This window comes from Abrus precatorius, unplaced genomic scaffold, assembly GCF_003935025.1.
Source record: "Abrus precatorius isolate BTA unplaced genomic scaffold, Abrus_2018 Scaffold2, whole genome shotgun sequence".
NCBI lineage: Eukaryota > Viridiplantae > Streptophyta > Magnoliopsida > Fabales > Fabaceae > Abrus > Abrus precatorius.
In genome coordinates this window covers 30,020,279-30,042,265 of record NW_020874362.1, presented here as the reverse complement: position 1 = coordinate 30,042,265, position 21,987 = coordinate 30,020,279, and the positions used below count along the sequence as shown (strand labels likewise).

The 21,987-nt window shown below is 33.1% G+C and overlaps 1 protein-coding gene across 4 annotated transcripts; it reads left to right on the top strand.

Moving 5' to 3' along the window:
* The first annotated feature begins 1,701 nt into the window (after nt 1-1,701).
* Nucleotides 1,702-18,348, top strand: LOC113858797 (uncharacterized hydrolase YugF-like). Of its 4 annotated transcripts, none has more exons than XM_027491550.1 (10): nt 1,702-1,917; nt 2,432-2,526; nt 5,870-5,967; nt 6,060-6,109; nt 6,630-6,725; nt 6,854-6,943; nt 16,766-16,858; nt 17,182-17,277; nt 17,674-17,739; nt 17,921-18,348. In XM_027491550.1, the coding sequence occupies exons 1-10, from the start codon at nt 1,756-1,758 to the stop codon at nt 18,074-18,076; spliced, it is 1,002 nt and encodes a 333-aa protein (XP_027347351.1). In that variant the 5' UTR covers nt 1,702-1,755; the 3' UTR covers nt 18,077-18,348. The 4 variants fall into 4 exon arrangements, with proteins under 4 accessions (XP_027347351.1, XP_027347350.1, XP_027347353.1 ...); XM_027491549.1 differs by having other exon boundaries at nt 5,846-5,967; nt 17,921-18,302; XM_027491552.1 differs by having other exon boundaries at nt 1,719-1,917; nt 17,854-18,300.
* The last annotated feature ends 3,639 nt before the right edge of the window (nt 18,349-21,987 follow it).

Below are 21,987 nucleotides of genomic sequence, written 5' to 3'. Positions count from 1 at the left end.
TATGATTTTTTTATTTATAAAAAACTCATTAAAGAAACACGAATTTGAAATATTTTTATTAGAATACATCAAAACATACATCTAATTTTTAAGATAATGTTTGATTCATGTTTTAATTTAATTTTTTCTTAAAATTAAAATTATTTTAATAAATTTTATAAAAAACCTTTGTTTATTGTATATTTTTTTATTTTTCATGTTGTTTTTTTGTTATGTTTGACCCTCTTTTGTTAAAAAATAAAAAAATTAAAAATTATATCAAATATAACTTAAGTACAACTCGATTCATACTCCTTTAAATTCATGCAAGTGAATATTTATTGATAAAAAATAATTATTATTATACAATTTTTCTTTTTTACTATTTTTTTACTTTATTATTCTTTGTATCTCTCTTCCTTTATCTTGTTATTTATTACTAATTTAGCTTACTTAAAACATAGAATTTGTAATTCAAATTTTATTTATAAATTAATTTATATTTTTTTAGACCAACTCATATATATATATATATATATATAAAAGTAAGATCTTCTTACACCATAATAAGTTTAAAATTTTTTATATTTAATTTAAATTTTTTATTTAACTTAAATTTAATGAGTTATAATTTATTACTTTAATGATCGTTAGATTTAAATTAAATAAAATACTCAAATTAAATATAAGAAATTTTAGACTTATACTAATGTAAAAAAATTATTTATATATATATATATATATACTCTAACGAATTTAGTTCAACTCAGTTTATTTAAGAATAAAATATGAGTTTATGTCAACTTGAGTTTCAATGATGAGAAACTGGATTATTCACATTTCTTACACCGTTAGAGAAGAAAATCAAGTAGAAAATTGCTCTCACATGATTGTGCTGGTTTCTCATTTCTTCGTAGAATGCAGGTTTACTGGGGCCTAAATTAACAAAAAAATAAAAATAAAAATATTTTTTTTCCAATCCAATAAAATTTAAAGTTTTAATCGTAAAGGTTGATATTACTAACATATTTTTTTTTATCATTTAAATATTCTTTAAATTAAAAGTACCAAAACGAATTATAAAATATGAATTGAATAAGCTTGTTATAAAATTGAGATACCAAAATGAGTCAACTTTTTATATGAATAAGCTTACTTAAAACACAGAATTGGACTTTAAATGTTAGTTGTGAATCAATTTAAACTTTTTAGATTGACTCATTTAAAATTTTAATTAAATTTAGATTAATTCAGTTTATTTAAGTGTAAAATATATGTTTATATTAAAGTCAACTGTAAAACTCTAGTTACTTGAATAATTTTTTTACTATCTTTAATATTCTTTTAATGAGGTGACAGAACCAGTTATGGTTTATGGTTTAAAATAAAAGTTTAAACAGATGAATCTTTTGTGGTAAAGAAAAAGACAAATGAATCTGAATTTGATTAAAAATATTTGAATAAGAAAAAAAAATATAAAACTAATTCAGAGCCACAATTTATAACCAAAATTCTCTAATTTGACCGAATTAATCATTTTGGTAGCTTTACTCTAACGTTATCCTAAAGAAAAAAAGAGGCTTGTAGCATATTTGAAAAGGTAGCGTGTAAAAGTCACGCGCGCAAAATGGCGTGAGATAGGTTGCTGATAATGACAAACGAAACACTGAGTGACACTGGCAGTTACTAACACTCACACATGCCACCTTTCAATTCACCTTAGCCGCTTCCTTTCCCACTCTCCCAATCTGTTGTTTCAATTCCAACATCTTTCCAATGGTACTAACATTAACATGCTTTCCTTTTCCTTCCACCACCAAACTCAAGCTTGTGGCTGAAGCCGATGCATTCCCTTCATTCCTTCCCAATGAAGTCAACAAAATCAATGACCCTTTTGCTCGAAGCCTCGCTACGCGGATTCAGAGACTTCCCGTCTCTGTATATTATTTCTTTCAAACTGTTTCTTTCTGTAATTTTACATTCATTATGTCAGCTATCATCCAGTTTGAATTTGTTAAGTGATTATTTATATTGTTATAATAGAGAGAGAGAGCCTTGTATAAAGAAAAGAGACACTTGAATGGGTGAATCCTCGTAAATAATTTTTATATAATAATATAAATGAATATAATAATAATATTTAAATAAAAAAAAATTAAATGAAAAATTACAATAGACATTTTAGAATAATAACACTTACTTCCGTCTTGAATCGACAGAATCATTTTTTCTTCTGCTCTCCAATAGTTCTCATTTCTAATATTTAAAAAAAAAAATGTTAACTGTTTCTTAGAAGTGAATTTAAACAATTAAAAATGATAATTTTTTAATTAAAAAAATCTAAATTATATTAATATTATTTTTTTAGTAAAAATTTACTATTAAGCTGAAGTTAACATATTAATTTTTGATTGCTCATAAATTATTGATTCATTCCATATGACCCAATCAGGTTAAGTTCTCTGAGAATCCCATCATGAGTAGTTGTGTGAAGCCATTGATGCAGCATAATGCAAGCCCGGTTGTCCTTCTACATGGTTTTGACAGGTACTCAAAACATGCAATTCAAGAGATATAATTAGTTTGCATTTGTATTTTTATTATGCTGAATTTACCTCTGCATTTCATTTCTCTCCTTCTTAATAGGATTTGACAAGAATGGGACGATATTATTATTAACTGATAAAGTCTATATACACGAATGAGAGTGAAAAACCGATAACTGAATGACGACTGACTATTAACTAACACACTAACTACTGTTATTATTACAAGGGTCTGTTACCCACTGGCAAGCTGGAGAATGTGTATCATATATTCCCGGATTGGATTGAATGCTGAGAAAAGGTGTAGGACTAAGAGCTTTGGTACAAATGTTAGGAATTTGTAACTTCGATGATATAGGAAGTAAATGAATGAGACCATCTTTGAGCTTTTCTCTAACAACATGACAATCAAGTTCTATGCGTTTGGTCCTTTCATGGAATGAAGGATTCAGAGCAAAGTGTATGGCAGATTGATTGTCACAATAGAGAAGAACAACTGATGATGAATGTGTGTTAAAGTCTTTAAGAAGGTAACTGAGCCATTGAACTTCACAAACAGTGGCTGCTAAAGCTCTGTTGCTTCAGAGGATGATCTAGCACTGGTAGTATGCTTCTTTGATTTCCAGATGAGAGAGTTGCCTAAGTACACACAATGTCTTTAATTCTAAAGCATGAGTGAAGATCATATAGATTTTATTTCTGAGACGTCATTTCTAGTAAGAAGGATATCATCAACGTAAATTAACAATGCTGTGAATGAAGAGGAGGTGCTTTTAGTGTATAGTGTAGGATCAACGGAACTTTGTTAATATCCCATAGATATTAAAACAGCTGAGAGGGTAGAGAACTGCCATCAGCTGGCTTGTTTTAAGCCATAGATGAATTTCTTCAGAAGACAAGATTGACTAGGTTTGGTCGAGAAAACTCCTTGTGGAAGAGTCATGTATATTTCTTCATCCAATTTGCCATATAGAAAAGCATTATCTACATCTAGTTGATGAAGATACCATTCCTTTGCAGTTGCAACAGCCAGTATCATCCTAAGTGTAGTCATTTTTGCTACTGATGAGAAAGTGTTGAGGTAGTCGATTCCTTCTACTTGAGTGTATCCCTTGGCTAAAAGATAGGCCTTTTACTTGTCAATAGTGTCATCGACTTTGTATTTTATTTTATAAATCCATTTGCAGTTGATGGGATTCTTATTTGGGGGAAAATCACCAATTATCCAAGTGTTACTTCTTTCTAAAGAGGCAAGGTCAACTTTCAGTGCTTGTTTCCAACAATCATGTTTTATAGCTTGTGAATAGGATTTAGGTTTAGTCATACATGTGATATTTAAAGTAAAGCACTTATAGGATTAGGAAGAGACAACTTGCCATATGATATAACAGAAGATAAGGGATAGATAGTACCAATTTCTTTTTGAACATTGGAAGAATTAATGGTGAAAGATAAACTATTATGATAGTTCTGAAAATGACTTGGTAGTTTCTTAGTTCTGGTGAGCATCTAATTTGGTTGGTGTTGTCAATATGCTGTCGTGTGTGTTGTTGTGCTTCTATAGCAGTAGGTCCTATATTACATCAAGTACAAGTGCCATGCTGAAGAGTAACAATAGGAGTATAATTGTTTAAGTGAAATGGAAAGCAAGAAAACAGATTTCATGACCAGCAAAATCATCAATAGATTGTGTGGTAGTATGAAAAGGAAAAAATGTTTTTATAAAATAAAACTTTTCTGGATAGGAAAACTTCTCTAGTTTTCATATCAAACAGCATTTAACCTTTTACGCCATGTTTGAAACCAAGAAAGATGCATTTCTGGTCTCAAGGATCAAGCTTAGTTTTATGACCTTTGAGGGTAGATGCATAACAAAAAGCACCAAACACCTTTAAGAAGGATAATCAGGTGGTTTCCATAAATTACTTCATAAGGACTTCTGTTATTCAACATGGGTGTAAGAATCCTGTTAATTAAGAACACAGACTGAGCAATTGCATAAGACCTAAAGGTTTTAGGTAAATTAGCCTGAAACATGAAAGCACACTTAACATTCATAAGGTGTTAGTGTTTTCTTTCTACAACAAAATTCTGTTGTGGGCTTTCAACACAAATAGTTTGATGAATGTACCTTTCATATTATAAAAGTTAGACATATTAAACTCCTTTCCATCATCAGTTTGTATGGTCTTAATCTTTGCATTGAATTAAGTTCAACTAAACAGAAAAAAGTTTGAAAAACAGATCGAACGTGAGATTTTTTTTTAATAGATATATCCAGGTTTGCCTAAAATAATCATCAACAATGGGAAGAAAATAAAAATGTCCATGTAAAGAGAAAATGGACATAGGGCCCTGTATATCAGAATGTATTAATTCAAAACTAGTAGAAGAACAGGTACTACTTAAAGGAAATGACATCTTTCTTTGTTTGGAAAAATAACAAATATCTCAAACATCATTTTTATTACAAGCAATGAAAGGAAATTGTTGTTTTAAAAGAATAATTCTATCAGCTGAGGGGTGTCTCAACCTACAATGACAAAGACTAGATTTGCTATTAACAATGTTACACTTAGATGTAGAAACATAATTATCTTGAAGAGATGGTGAGAGTGGCATGGGTTCAGTTAGAAAATATAATCCCCCTTCAACTCTAGCTGCATCAATTGATGAAAGTAAATTTGTGAGCAAGATTGAAGGTTAATTTGGTAACTGGAATAAGATTGAATTGAAATGTGGGCAAATAAAGAACATAAAAAAGCTCAAAGGAAGAAGAGAAATATATATTTCTTGAACATGGGGCAGAAAGATAGCTCCCATCAGGAGGACTCACTCTTATAGGAGAAATTCTTTTGTAAGAAGAGAAATATGTAGAGTATTGTAGTGTTGCTAGAAAGGGTAAATTGGATGATCTTTGGTGGGTTCAAAGATGGATCCATCCAAGAAGTTGACCTTGATCTTGGTGAGAAGACTCATGTTCATGGCTCTTGCCCAATTGTGATAATTGGTTTTTGATAGAATAGGTTGAACAATGGAGGATGGATTTTCATTACGATGAATGTAGAGAAGATTGGAGGGATACTGTGTATCTTGAACAGAGTATGGATACGAATTTGTCATGAAGGGAGCAACTAGTTTGCTAAAGGAAGCATCAAAGCTTTAGAGAGATTAAGCTGATACCATAATAGGATTTGATAAGAATGAGATGATATTATTATTAACAGATGAAGTCTTTATTATACAGGCATGAGAATGAAAAACTGAAAACGGAATAACAACTACTATTAACTAACATTAATTACCATTATTATTACAAGGTTTTGTTACTTCTCATTGTTCAGCTCATGTTTAGAATGGAGATACACATATCCATTGCTTGAGGAAGCTGGTTTTGAGACATGGGCCATTGACATTCTTGGCTGGGGTTTCTCGGATTTAGGTTTGCATTATTACTTTTCCTATGTTATGTTCATTCATGTCCTTCTTCATTTTAGTTATTCATTTTTTTCTTTCTCTTCTTGTATCTATTAGGAAAACTTCCTTCATGTGATGTGGTATCAAAGCGTGATCACTTCTATCAGGTACTAATGTGTTAGTTAATGCATCTTTTGGATCCTCGACTTTGCATTGAAACTTTGACAGCTTTTTTGCCAGTGTGGCCATTATAAAGTTGTATATAATTCTAAAGGAAAATGCTAACTAGTGCTATAAGAGCAGTTTGGGAATAAAAGGTGTTTTTTTTCTTTTTAATAATTATAGTGTAATAATGAACTATCCTTATGATTTTTAATGCATCTCCAACATGATTTCTCTAATAAAAACATACTTTTATTGATTCCTGAACTAGGGCCCTTTGGGCATTGGTTAGCGAGAGCCAATTAAAAATTTATGTTTGTTAAATTGTTATCATAATATCCTTTGTTTTCAAACTGTGTGAATTGTAGTAAGAAAACATTTATATTATGGGCTTTGACTTGTTCATCAGTCTATCTCCTATAGAAATGGTTGTCTCCACGGATTGACAAATTTCTCTCAACACTCCTTTCTCTTGCTTCCAATTGTTTTACAATGTGTTGAGGGTGACTTGAATTTATCTACCAGTTTTGGAGGTCCTACATCAAAAAGGAAATGATATTGGTTGGTCCAAGTCTTGGTGCTGCAGTTGCCATTGACTTTGCAGTCAATTATCCAGAAGCTGTATGTGCTATCCAATAATTTATCTTCCGAGTTTTTAGCCTATTTTGTGATGAAATTCTTCATTGAAAAACAGTTCTATCAAGTGACTGGTGATATCTATGCATTTATTTTGAAGTTATTTATTTCAGGTGGAAAAACTTGTTTTGATTGATGCTAGTGTATATGCAGAAGGAACAGGAAACCTAGCAACTCTACCTAGAGTAATAGCATATGCTGGGGTGAGTATAGCACATACTTCACAAAGCCTTGACTTTTGGCCCTTAGCCACATGTCATGAGCAATTATCTATAAATTTATGTCCTCTATCTATACCATTGTTCTAATTGCCCGAGCTAGATAAATTCATGCGTATGTTTAGTTATCTAGAATATTATTCCATATTTTGTTTCTAGAAAATTGTTTGACATAATTCATTGATCATTTTATTTTTGGCTCCTCATGATACCTTAAAGATATGTTTGGGAGAAGGTTTTTTGAGGGTAAAAAAAGGAAGGATATATTTTTTAATTTTAAATTAAGAGAATTTTAGATTATTTATGATGATAAATGCATGATTAATATATTAAGTTTATGTTAATATATTAATTTATAAATTTTATTTTAAAAATATATTAATTTCATATATATTTATTTAAAATAAAAAATTTGCCCTCCCCTACCATTCCCTCAAAAATCTCCATTTCCAAACAACCCCTAAGTAGCTATACCATTTCTTAGCATGACCTTTGGTTTTTGGAAATGACATCTTTTGTTTTTTTTTTGACATCATACTCTTGTTCTGCCATCTTGTAAGCCAGAGTGTAACGAATTGATATTGGATGGCTCATTGGCCCCCTGGAATGAGCCATTAGGTATTTTGACAAAAAATAAAGAACTGTTGACTTAATTCGAAATTGATGGATGCTGAAATCATCATTAGTGACTATGTCCTGTTCCACAGAAATGGAATATAATGAACTAAAAGGAAAAAAAAAAAGAAATTGTCAACCCCCTCCAAACCACTCTTTTCCTGCTCCTCCTTAACACATTTTCTTGACTGTGTTACCAGTGTAGAATTTTCCTCTTCAATTCACTGCTACTACTTGTACAATTCACTCTTCCTCTTTGTTCAGAACAACATTTCTCCCCCTTCTCTCACACAAATGTATGAATCTATGATTTATCAGCCCATTTCCTTTTTTCTCCTCTGCTGTACATATGTTAAAGGCAGCTTTTTGGACTATTCTTTTCTTTTCTTGAGCATTTTGTGCAAGCAAGGAAAACTGGATGTTTGGTCAGGGAGGATGACTTCTCAACGCAGGTGATGAACCAAAATTCCCCCATCTACTGGTCTGGCAAGGAAGACACCAAAGTGTTAGGATTCCCAAATTAGAAATATGTAACTGAAAAGAAAACAACAACTACAAAAGCCTTATCTCACTAGGTAAAGTCGGGTACCTTGATCACATGACGCTATTTGACTGAGGCAAAGACCAAATTAAAATGGAAATGCCCATAAAAGGAAATTCTCAGAAATAAAACCCAAGTAAATGGAATAGAATACTTGATGTATTGTTTCAATTCAAAAGGGATGTTCACAACTACTCATTCTATGTGAGTATTCCTAAAATAACGGCACCTCATCCTCCTGTAACTAACTTACTTACCCTCAACCTTACTTTCCTTTTCCTTGAATACTTCCCCCAAATTCTTGGCCTCTCTTTCTGCTGACTCGACACCTGATCATTTTTTACAATCTGGTGGGCCCTATTAGTTAAGAATGAACACCTCTGATCATCCTCAAAAGGATGACCAAGCTGAGTTGGTCAATCGTCACTTGGAAAATTATTTGAGGAGCTTCATTTCTAGGTGATCAAAGCATTGGCTTTTGTGGATTCCATGGGCTGAATTTTGGTACAACACATCTTTGAACAATATATGGGTGCCCCCTGCCTATGATTACACATTATCTATCTAGGGAAACCATGATAGAATCTGTTTTTAAGGTGCTGGTGGACTTCTCCTTAATTGAGTTCTATGAAAAAAATGCTGATGTTCATCAACGGGACATCACACTTAATGTTGGTGATTGGATCAATGTTAAGCTCAAGCCACATAGGAAGGTTTATGTTGCAAACCACACAAACGCGAATACAAATATAGGGAACAGGAACAAAAAAAGGCTGCGAATATAGGGAGAATATTGTTTAAAATAAGTAACGGAAACGAACGGAATAAAATGCACTAGAAGAGCAAAATCTCCTAATACCCCAGAGCTAGGCTCCTAATAGAGCAATCGCTGCTCTATCTTGCAATAGCGAAAGAACAGAATCAACATAACATTCTACCCCTGTCTCATCGTGCCTAAATAATGGAATATTATTCTTTCTCCCTAACTAACTCTGCCAGCACAACATTTTATTTGTCATTTTCTGATTTCTTCTTTCTTCTCACATAAACAAGCCATTTTTTGGGCCGTGTAACTGCTTCTTGGACTAACATTTCCTCTGGCCCAACATTGCCTTTTGGGTCCCCATCATTTCCCCCTCCATCAAAAAGAATCTTGTCCTCAAGATGTAGATGTGGAAATTGACTCCGGATGTCAGTTGCATTCTCCCACGTAGCCTCTTCTACTGGTTTGTCTGTCCACTGAATCAACCACTGTCTCACCTTTTCACCATGTTTATCAATCACCCTTGAAGCCAACACAGTCTCAGGAGTCCAAATGTCTTCTCCTGTTTCCCCTAGACCTGCAGGTAGTTCAGGTTGCACTCTGTAGTTCCCTACTGCCCTTTTAAGTAATGATACGTGAAAAACTGGGTGTATCCTGCTTGTTTCTGGTAACTTTAGACGATAAGCTACTGCCCCCACCTTACCAATTACTTCAAATGGACCGTAGTACCTTGCTGAGAGCTTGGGATTGATTCTTGTATGAACTGACTTCTGCCTGTGAGGTTTTAGCTTCAAGAACACCCATTCCCCTATGTCAAAACTTCATTCCTGTCGTTTGAGATCTGCTTGAACTTTCATGCGTTCTTGTGCCTTCTGCAATTGTTCTCTCAGCTGTTTCAAAGCTTCATCACGTTCCCATTGTTCCTTCTGTACTGCCTCAACCCTTATTTCTCCTTGAGTTCCCCGGATTAAAGAAGGGGGTTTCCTACCATATACCACTTCGAAAGGAGTGACTTGAGTGGAGGCATGAAATGTGGTATTATACCAATATTCAGCCCACGGAAGCCAATGAACCCACTCTTTAGGCTGATCTGTTATAAAACAACGCAAGTAAGTCTCCAAACACCTATTAATCACCTCGGTTTGACCATCCGTTTGCGGATGGTAGGCCGTGCTCATGCTTAAAGTAGTTCCGTGTAGTCTAAAGAACTCCTTCCAGAATTGACTCATAAAGATGGGGTCTCTGTCACTCACAATTGACTTGGGTACTCCATGTAACCGCACTATTTCACGCACAAACACCTCAGCTAGCACCTTTGCAGTATATGGGTGTTTCAAAGGGATGAAATGACTGTATTTAGATAATCTATCCACCACTACAAAAACAGCTTCATAGCCCTTAGATCGAGGCAGCCCCGTTATAAAATCCATTGAAACATCCTCCCAAATTCTTTCCGGTATGGTCAATGGCTGCAACAAACCCCCTGGTGATGTGGCTAGATATTTTTGTCGTTGGCATGTATCACATGATCTCACATGCTGTTGTATAGTGTTTTTCATTCCTCTCCAATACAGGTTGGCTGCCATCCTCCGATACGTTCTATAATACCCCGAATGCCCTCCTTGAGGTGTTGAATGATATTCTTCCAATAGCTTTGAGACCCAAGGAGACTTCTCTGAAATAACTAGCCTATCTTTATAAAACAAGATACCTTGTTTGTAGCTGAACCCCGTATGATCCTCTCTCCCTGCTTTCAAATGCTCAATAATCTCCTTTAGCCTATCATCTTCATGCACCTCTGCAATAACTTCTTGGATATCTAACCACAATGGATAATATGTTAACAGTCGTATTTCTCCGGTCTCTTCCTTCCTTGATAAGGCATCTGCCCCTCTATTTTCAATTCCCGGTTTGTACACAATGTCAAAATTATAGCCAAGGAGTTTCACCATCCAATTTTGCTGATTTCCCATGATCACCTTTTGTTGAAGTAGTTGTTTTAGGCTCTTATGATCCGTTGTCACCACGAATTTCCTACCCAGCAGATATGGCCGCCAATGATTAACTGCCAAAGCGATGGCCATTAACTCTTTTTCATATGCTGACTTGCTTAGATTCTTCACCCCCAACGCCTTACTAAAAAACGCGATTGGATGTTTCTTTTGCATAAGAATGGCCCCCACTCCTAATCCAGAAGCATCACACTCCACTGTGAACTCTTCATCAAAATTTGGCAATGCCAACACCGGGGCTGTTGTTATCCGCCTTTTTAGCTCTTCAAAGGCACCTTGAGCTGCTTCATTCCATTTGAACGAATCCTTTTTGGTAAGTTCTGTTAATGGTTTAGCCACCTTCCCATAATCTCTAATAAACTTTCTATAGTATCCCGTGAGGCCGAGAAAACCCCTTACTCCTTTAACATTCCGAGGTTTGGACCAATTTAACACTCCTTGTACCTTTTCAGGATCTACCGCTACTCCTTGGTTTGAAATGATGTGTCCTAGGTACTTAACACTTTTCTGAGCAAACAAACATTTTTTTTTTGTTAGCAAAAAGCTGATGAGTCCTCATAACCTCCAATACGTCCTTTAATTGCTCTAAATGAGATTCCCAACTCGGACTGTAAATTAAGATATCGTCAAAGAAAACCAGCACATATCTTCTGAGCCTTCCATGAAATATGTCGTTCATCAGGGCCTGAAATGTGGATGGTGCATTCATTAGTCCAAAGGGCATTACGAGATATTCGTAATGTCCCTCGTGCGTCCTAAAGGCCGTTTTTGGGATGTCCTCCTCCTGCATTTGCACCTGGTGGTATCCGGATTTAAGGTCCAATTTCGAAAAGAATTTAGCCCCGTGAAGTTCATCCAACAACTCTTCTATCACTGGTATAGGAAATTTGTCCGGAATTGTCACTTTATTCAATGCTCGGTAGTCTACGCACATGCGCCACGACTGATCCTTCTTACGAACCAATATAACTGGGCTGGAAAACGCACTTTGGCTGGGACGAATAACTCCGTTTTCTAATAATTCCCTGACCTGCTTCTCTATTTCATCCTTCTGGTGGTATGCGTCCCGATATGGACGCACATTTACTGGACCATGGTCAGGTAGAAGAGTTATGCGGTGGGATTGGGCCCTCTTAGGGGGAAGCCCTTTAGGTTCTTGAAAAATAACCTTAAATTTGTTCAAAATTATTTCTAACTCTTCCTTCTGTTGTGAGTTCAGGTGCCTCAACTCTGATTCTTTTCCCTTGGTGTTAGTATCTTTCGCCGCCATCCTTTCGCCAACGCCCCAGTCAAAATCTTCAACCACGACACCCTTTAACGCCATCTGGGCCGAACGCACATCTTGCGCTCCTCGTAACAGCACTAAGGTACCCCCTACATTAATCTTCATTGTTTGGAGTTTCCAATCTACTATCATCTCTCCCAACGATGCTAACCAAGACATCCCTAAAATCATATCCATGTCTTCAAGGTCAAATAGCAAGGCATCCACCACGCAATGCATGCTCCCCAATTCCATCTTAAGCCCTTTACAGATGCCATTTGTTTCGGTTCTTCGCCCATCTCCCATTAGAATCCGCATGTTCTTTGTGGAAACTTTTCTCCATCCCAGCGCCTCAACAAGCCTTCGAGAGATGAAATTATGCGTTGCTCCACTATCAACGAGCACACATACTGGAATTCCATGGATCCTACCTTCCAATTTGAGTGTTTGGGGTTGTTCCCCTTTTGATTGCGATAACAATAACAGACTGAGTGCACTGCACTCCCCATCGTGTTCTTCTTCTTCTTCGGACGCGTAATGTTCCTCAGATGTGTTGTCTTTTTCTCCTATCTCCACGTCATCAGCTAACATAATTCGCAAATGCTTCTCCGGACATATGTGTTGGGGAGAATACACACCTCCACACTTGAAGCACAAACCTTTTTGCTTACGTTCCAGCAATTCATTGTAGGATAAATGTTTAACCCCTCTATCCTTTGGCCCATTTGTGGATCTGTCTAAAAATTCTTTTTTGTGATTAGAGCCAGGCCCATTAGTACCGCTTCCAGACCCGTAGCCTTTTACACCTCGGTCCCCCCTTATTGGGTTCTTGGCATTGACATTCACGTTGGATCTCGTATACCACTGTGACCCGGCACGTGAGTCTCCTTTTCCATACGAATTTACAGTTTTGCCCTTCACCTGCAACTCCATCTCTACTGCTCTCGTCACGTTCATTAGGCGGGCTCTGGAAAGCGTCCCCAACGCGTGCAGGCTTCTCACCCTGTTTCTAATCTCCTCCTTCAAGCCGTGAAGGAAATAAGCAAAATACTGTTGCTCTGGAATTTTAGGTACCTGTGCAGTCAAAAATTCGAAGTCTCTAATGTACTGTTCGACATCTCCAACCTGACGAAGTGCTGTCAATTGATCGTATGCATTCCCCTCCGCCAAACCTCCATATCTATCCAACAAAGCTCTTTTAAATTGTTTCCATGTCATGTCCTCTTCTTCATTCATCAAAGAGTTGAAAAAATGTATAGTCCCCCCTTCCATACATAGTTGTGCCAAATTGATACGCACTTGATCGCTAGTCTCCTGAACTTGGAAGTAGACCTCTGCCCTAGAAATCCAACCTGCAGGGTCATCTCCATTAAACATGGGTAGTTCAACCTTTTTAACCGACTGACGAAATTCATCCAATGCTTCTCCTTGTAACTTCTTAAGACCTGATCCACTGCGTCCTTGCGACTCCTCCAGTAAGTCACCACCTGGACTCTTCTGGTTCTCGGAGCGTTCACCTTCATCCTCCAAACCTCTGCTATTTCGTTCTGAGTTCTTTGACAGCATTTCCAAGATCTTCGATTGGGTCTTGACATTCTCTTTTCTCATCGCCTCTATAGCTTTCTGCTGTTCGTGAGCCTGGAGACGCATCGCCTCCATTGATATTCTCATTCCTGAAAGTTCTCTTTCTACAGTCTCAAGTCTAGAATCCATCACTGAATCCCCAGTCTCCGACTCAGCTGATTCCGATATTGACCTTGTCTGTTTTTTCTTCTTAGGTGGCATCCACCGCCCAAGTATCCGGCAGGTTGGACCACTGTTGCAAACCACACAAACGCGAATACAAATATAGGGAACAGGAACAAAAAAAGGCTGTGAATATAGGGAGAATATTGTTTAAAATAAGTAACGGAAACGAACGGAATAAAATGCACTAGAAGAGCAAAATCTCCTAATACCCCAGAGCTAGGCTCCTAATAGAGCAATCGCTGCTCTATCCTGCAATAGCGAAAGAACAGAATCAACATAACATTCTACCCCTGTCTCATCGTGCCTAAATAATGGAATATTATTCTTTCTCCCTAACTAACTCTGCCAGCACAACATTTTATTTGTCATTTTCTGATTTCTTCTTTCTTCTCACATAGACAAGCCATTCTTTGGGCCGTGTAACTGCTTCTTGGACTAACATTTCCTCTGGCCCAACATTGCCTTTTGGGTCCCCATCAGTTTAAGTTGTTAGAAGGATTAATCCAAAGTTGTTTGCTATATTTTTATAGCGCTTTTTAGATTGCATCTCATGTTGGTATTGTAGCTCATAGAATTGATTCTTATCATAATGTTTGTGATGTAATGGAATTGCTAAAATCACTCATAATTCTGATGCTGATTGGGCAGGATCATCATCAGATAGAAGATTTATTTCTAGATATTGTGTTCTAATTGGAGGAAATATGATTTCTTAGAGCAGTAAAAAGCATAACATAGTTGCTCAGTTCAGTGCTGAAGCCAAATATTGTGCTATAGCAGCTGCTGCATGTGAACTTACATGGCTTAGAGAACTACTTCAACAATTAAAATGAAGAGATATTCAGGAGACTAAGCTTATATATGATAATCAAGTTACACTTCACATTGCCTCAAATCTAGTCTTCTGTAAATGAACTAAACTTAGAAATATATTGTCATTTCATAAGAAAAAAGATTCTTTTTGGAGAAATCACAATTGAATTTGTCAACTCTCGTAACTAATTGGCTAAAATATTCACTAAATCCCCTAGAGAATCTGATGTTGACTATACTTGTAACAAGCTTAGGTCATATGATAGATATGTTCTAACTTGAGGGAGAGTGTTAGATAACAATCAAGGATTTGATAATAATCAAGGATATGATTAGATTTATAATTATAAATTAGGAATTTAATTGATTCTTTTGTAATTATGATTAATTCTATTGTACCTCATTATATTATTTGTTAAGAGGTTCCACATTGACTAGAAAGAAAATCAGAATACTCTTTATAAGGGCTTCAGTAGTTCTTCATTTATAAGCTAGCTTTTAGTAGTAAGTTAGGCGCAATTTTTTTGATATTATTATTAAACTTAATTATATTTTTGGTTCTTATAAAAGTAGCACTTTTTAAAATTATTCTTTAATTTTTTATTTTATTTTGTTAAGATTTAGTCTTTGACATTTTTAAAATGTATAGAATTACTTCTTGTTGTAACTTTAGAGACGACCTTCAAAATAGTGAAAGAGGAGAGAGAATGATAGTAGGGAGGGAGGTTAAAGATAGATTAAATATTAAATTTTTAAAATAATATAAATATTTTTTAGGAACTTTTTTTGTAAATATTAATTTTTAAATAATAAAATATTAAAAATAATGATGACATGATAATGATGAGCTAGAACTCTGTTATCTAATTCATCACTTGACAGAGGACAATTGACAGCAGAGATTAATTCCAAACATTTTGAAAATATCATGAACTAAATCTTAACAAAATTTTTAAGGACTAATTCCAAAGGTTGTTATTTTTATCATAATAAAAAATATAATTAAGCCTTATTACAAATTCAATTCTCATGTGATCATATGACACAACAATAAAAAATCTCTTCTTTTATAGATTTTATTTCTACACTCCCTCAAGTTAGAGCATATAAGTTGTATAAACCAAGCTTGCCACTAGTATTATAAATTCAAGGTCCTCATAGAGCTTTTGTGAGGACATTTACCAACTGATCTTTAATTTTGACATAACTAGTAACAATGCATTTTGATAAGATTTTTTCCTTAGATGAAGTGGTGGTCCAGTTTTATAAGTTTGGCCTGCACATGAAGCATTGGATTTGAAGAAATATCCAGTACAGCTTTATTGTCACATATTAGCTGCTTTAGCTTACCATCATCAAATTTTAATTCCTGAAGCAAATGTTTTAACCAAACAAGTTCACATACTGCTAATGCCAGGCTCAATATTCTGAGAGAAGACCTTTGTCTTCAATAAATAAGTCCCTGTCATGATGCTTGTTTGATGTATCTGAGTGCTTATAGAGATTAGCCAAGTGCAGCTGATGCTTATCTTGTGTATGTCTCTCCAGTGTCTCCAATATCCTCAAATTGCCTTCCCATTTATGGTTTATGAATGCTACTTCTTATTTAGTTTAATTTCTTTAATCACGCTTGTTTATAACAAACTTAAAAGATAAGTAAGCATTAGCTTGAGGGGGTGTTAAAATATGAGGATTGTTATTTATGTTTGGAACTTATTAGGTTAGTAAACTTTTTGGGTTGAGCTCATACTAGTAGTACTACAATAATACAAGACATGATTATTAGTATAAATAAAAAAGTTGTTGGTGCTTTGCATTATTATACATCTCATGTCAACCTAATCTCATATTGTTGATTATTCTTCATAATCCCATTTTTGCTCCTTTTTCCCACCTAAACCTTGTAAGTGCAATAATATCTTCAGTAATGCTTGTTTAATCTCTTCACTAGATTTTTTTGTACTTCTTTTTTGGTGATTAAAATGATAGGATGAGATTATTGATGTCTTAAATGGTGCATGTTTTTCTCATAGGCTCTATTTTGAATCAGATATATTTATTGAAGAGCATTCCATTACGCTTATATGCAAACTATTTGAGCTTCACAAACATATCTTTCAGTACCAGCCTTGATTGGACTAATGTGAGTAGCCAGATCCTAACTTTCACTTTCTTTAATAATGTGGTGTGTTTATTTCACATTTACTTTCAAGTCCATAATGTGCCATTTGGCACATGTACACTTTGACACCTCACCATCATCAGCTGAAGCACATTCTTGTTTATAAGATAGCCCAGAGACCAAACATCAGATATTTGTTATAAAGCTGTTGAGAGTCTGATACATAGTTTTTTAAATATGACATCCACATTGAGTGCAGCATTTTAAATGGCACTCATTTACTGCTATCTTTAGATGTTGCAGAAAAAAGTTGGATAATGTGGTCTTCATATAATCTTATATAGGTGGGCCGCTTGCATTGTTTGTTGCCTTGGTGGGATGATGCTACTGTTGATTTTATGACTAGCGGTGGTTATAATGTTGCCTCCCAGATAAAAAAGGTATTTGCAGCATTACAAGTTGATAGGTGTTTTATTTGTTGTACTCTACTTTTAAGGCATTTGGACTATAGATACCCTTTTAACATGGACGAATACTTTGTAATAATCTGCCTATGAATCACATGCATTTTGATGAATCCATGAGGTGCTGTGTTCCTTCCCATAACGTACTTGTAATGTCTGAAAACATGTTTGTATGCTTGAAAAAGAGCAATTGAATTCAGGAGTAGAATTGTTTGATGTACCTTATTCTAGAATGAAGTAGTTTTTTCCCTTATTTGTCCCCTCAATTGTTTCTAGTACACCTTTAGATGAGGCGCATCTTAAACCCTTTTAAAGTCCAGAAGCTTGACACCCTACTGATCAAGATGTTTTGATGTTGAATTTGTTTAACAGGTAAAGCAGAAAACACTCATCATTTGGGGGGAGAATGATCGCATAATCAGCAATAAACTTGCAGTGGTTAGTTAGTTCATAGCACTTCATCCTCTATGAAATATGATAATAAACACGAAAGATATTATATGACATGCTGAAAAATTATGAATTTGAAATAATTCTCTTATTTTGTTTCAGTGGATTTGACATCTAGGATATGCTATTGCCTGCTAATGCGATGACGTGTGAATTTTTACTCTTTCAGCGACTGCACTGTGAATTACCTGATGCCATTATACGCCAAATACCCGATTGTGGTCACCTTCCCCATGTTGAAAGACCAGATTCTGTTGTAAAATTCATTGTTGAATTTGTTCAGAGCAAGACCAAGACAGAAAATCGATGTGTTTCCCCAGTATGACAAGAAGCATGCCATGTCTATGTTGTAGCTGTACGTATGTCTATGTTGTAGCTGTACGTGTGTGCGATTCAAACTCTTCAAATTATTCTAACTGCATATATATATATATATTCTTTTATTTTCTAGACTTTATTCCAATACAAATTTAAATATCACAAAAATAGATTAGCCTTTTATTATTTCCAGAATGGTTCATGTTCATTAATTTAAGACAACAATTCTCTTTCAATTTTTGTGTTGTGTTAATTTTATAGCAATTATATGTTTTGTCTTATAATTTTAAATTTTGTTGTATTCTCGTGACTGTATGTAAGTGCTTTTTATAGTATAAGTTGAACACCTTTTGTCATTCTCTTTCACGAGGAGCCTGGAAATACTCTCTTTCCCCAAGCAAAGAGTTATGGAGAAAGATGGATCCAGATCCGTTCTAATTCATGCGAAAATTTCTGTTTTCACTTCAACAAAGCAAATTCGTTTATGCAAAAATAGAATTGGACTGTTTTCGTGGATCCATGTCCAAAAAGGATAGCCTAATGTAGTTGAATGGTAAACTTTTGTCGTGTCATGTACTGAATTGTTTTTTTTGAATGTTCATGCCAAAGCACTAAAAATTTCCATATTGAAGAATATGAACTTTAAATGCATAGATATTGTTCAGGTATAACTCTTGAAAGCAATCTGTCATTAAAATGTTGTTGATGGTGTCAACTTTATTATTGTTCGGTAAGATAGCAAATATTAAAATGGCTGAGTGAGGCATGTCTAGTATTAGTTAAATTATTCTCTGGCTAGGGTGTTATACAAATGAGTTAGTATCAAACAGGTTGGAATTTCGAAGGAATCATTCTATGCATAAACAAGTTCCAACCTTCATTAATTGGAGGAATCATGCTTAGCATATAGAGAGAAAAAAAATGTCACTATTGGTTAGCGTTTTTTCACCTTTTGGATAGAAACCCAAAATAAGTATCTCTTTAATTTTACCATAAGCTTCCTGGATATTTATTATTATTATTAAAATTGAGTAAAAGTTAGATTTTTATACCACTTAATAATCTTTTATAAAATACAAGATTAATTAAGGATGACAATGGGTAAGGTACTATAGTACTCATCTCTATACCTGCATTTTAAAAAAATACTCATACCCAGTCTTATACCCGTGTGAATATGAACATTAATTCTTGTACCCATACCTTCTGGGTACTTGTATACTCATCTTGTACCTATTATTTGCTCTTGTTTGAGAAACAAAATATTTATAAAGAAAAATATGTTTATATAACTTCACATAAGTAGCATAATAATACAAAAATTTAATATGTAGTTGTCGAACAATGTATAAACATAGATTAAAAACAAATATTCAAAGATCCCAAGTGCTAAATGTATCTTAATATAATAATTTTTTAAACTAAAATTTTTAGAAACAATAAGCGAAACTAAACACACAAGTTATTTGTCGGCGATAACTCTATCTTGTGAGAGATTCGATCGATCGGCAACGTCAGAGCGACAACGAAATAGAAATAACTCTAATGAATAACATTTCATAATTGTTAGGTTTTAATGGGATAGATATTAAGAATGAGAGTAGAGTTAGGGTAGAGAAGTTAAGTACTAACAACGAAAGGTAGATACATACAATATATTTTTTTAATTTTTGAATTTGAATTTGTAAGAAAAATAATAGATTTAATTAAAATAATATAATATAATTAATATATATGTATATATTAATACTAGTATTTTTAACTCATATACTATACGAAAGTATTTTGTCAAAAATATAAATTTTTGAAAAAATTAACAAAATGGTCACAATAAAACTTTATAATAAAATTTTTGAAAAAAATTTAAATAAAAGATAAATGGTCACAATAAAATTTTATAATAAAGAAATATATGTGTATATCAAAAAAATTATACTTTTATCAAAAGAAAAAATAAAAAAATAAAAATTAACAATAATTTTTTATATTTTATATCTTTCAAAAACTTTTTTGAACATAAATAAATAGTAAAAATAATATTATTTAAATTTAATAGATTATAGTTATACTTGTAATATATATGTTGCATAGAAAAATATTATTTTAAATTAAAATATAAAAATAAAATTTAAATATTATTAATAAGTAATAAGTTTACGTTAATAATAAGTGATTGTAAATTTATAAAATATTTACAATATATTTATTATTTATCATCCACTTTATGATTTAAATATCAATATAATTTTATTAACAAAAATATTGTATGAAAAATATTTTATGTGTGTTATATATAAATAATATTTTAAAAAAGTCAATCTCATATCAACAATGTAATAATTAAATTGTATTAACCTAATTAAATGATATAAAATAATAAATAAATTTTTCTATTAAAAATATAAACCAAAATAATTTTTTTTAGTTTACTTTATTATTAAATATATTTTTATATTAATCTTATATAACTTCATATAAGTAATATAATAATACAAAAATTTAATGCATAGTTGTAGAACAAAGTTTAAATATATATATATATATATATATATATATATATGCGAATGATGAAGTTAGTACTTAGATGCCCGTACCTGCATCTATCATCATTAAAATTTATAAATTTTTACTCACACTCGTACCTGCTAGTAAATAGCCTACCTATTATGGATAAATTTTATAAATGTCCATCGAGTGCTTTACTTATTGTCATCCTCAAAATTAATCAATCTAGTAAATTAATTTTACAAATTTTATATAAAAATAAAATTAATAAATACTTTATTTCGTTACTTTAATTTGACTAATATATAAATATTTAAATTATGTAAAATTATATATATATATATATAATTATAAAAATAATATAAAATAATTTAACAGTTAAATTTATCACTTTCAAATTCTGGTTAACCATAAGTGGCAGATCTCTTTTCTCTCTCCATATATAGACATTTTTTTTATTTAATTTCAGTATATTTTCATTATTGATATAGAGACAATTTATTTATTTGATTATATTTACATATTTTGATTTTGTTCTCAATTAGGAAAATGTCGGTGAGAGCCCGCGCTATTATATAATTCAGATTTGTCGGCTATGTTTGTCATGATTCAAACTAAAAATGGTTCTAAGTTGTTATTGACTTTAGCCTTTCAGGAGCAATTACGTGCAAAGGAAAAATTAATAAGAGAAAGGGAAAGAAAATTCACAAGTGATCTCGTATTGTTCATACAGTGACCTTTGAACTACCTTTACTTTTCATTCATATGCACCCATCGCTTCTGTGAGAGAGACTCGGAATTGTTGTTCTGTGTATCACGGCCCCCAATTTTATCCCAATACATCTTGACAATTTCTAAATTGAGTAATGAATAGGCATGAGCTAAAAAATGATAAATGATAAAATTAAATTGTTCTTTCTTTTCTTTTCAACCAACCTTAATTATTTTAGTCTAAATTTCATAAGATCTACACTTTACCATTTTAAAAATAATTTATTTTAATGCATTTGAATGATTGTAAATTTATATTTACTCTCAATGCCATTAGTTATATAAAAAATTATAACTTTTGTTTTAAACTTACATTTACAATTTTTACACGTATTTATTATCATTATATATATATATATATATATATATATATATCATTCTCTAAAATTAAGAATTAAAAAGTTAAGACTAAAATAATTTGACACTTCCATTACTAAAACGAAGATTTTTATTCTTTTAAATTATACAGTACAAGGTGATTTAATTTGTCTTTGAACACCCAGCATTTTCCTCACGAATCAAGGAATAAAACCAAAGAAAAAGAATGGAAATAAGGAACGAGAGCAATGGTGTCAAATGCAAACCAAGAAGGAAAGAGTTGAAAAAGGGAAATAAATAAATTGAGGGGCAGAGACTTGAGTA

Coding starts and splice junctions, on each gene's coding strand:
- LOC113858797 (XM_027491549.1), top strand. CDS start 1,756: ATGGTACTAACATTAACATGCTTTCCTTTTCCTTCCACCACCAAACTC. Junction 2,527..5,845: donor CTTCTACATGGTTTTGACAG/GTACTCAAAACA, acceptor TATTATTACAAG/GTTTTGTTACTTCTCATTGT. Junction 17,278..17,673: donor TTGCCTCCCAGATAAAAAAG/GTATTTGCAGCA, acceptor TTTGTTTAACAG/GTAAAGCAGAAAACACTCAT.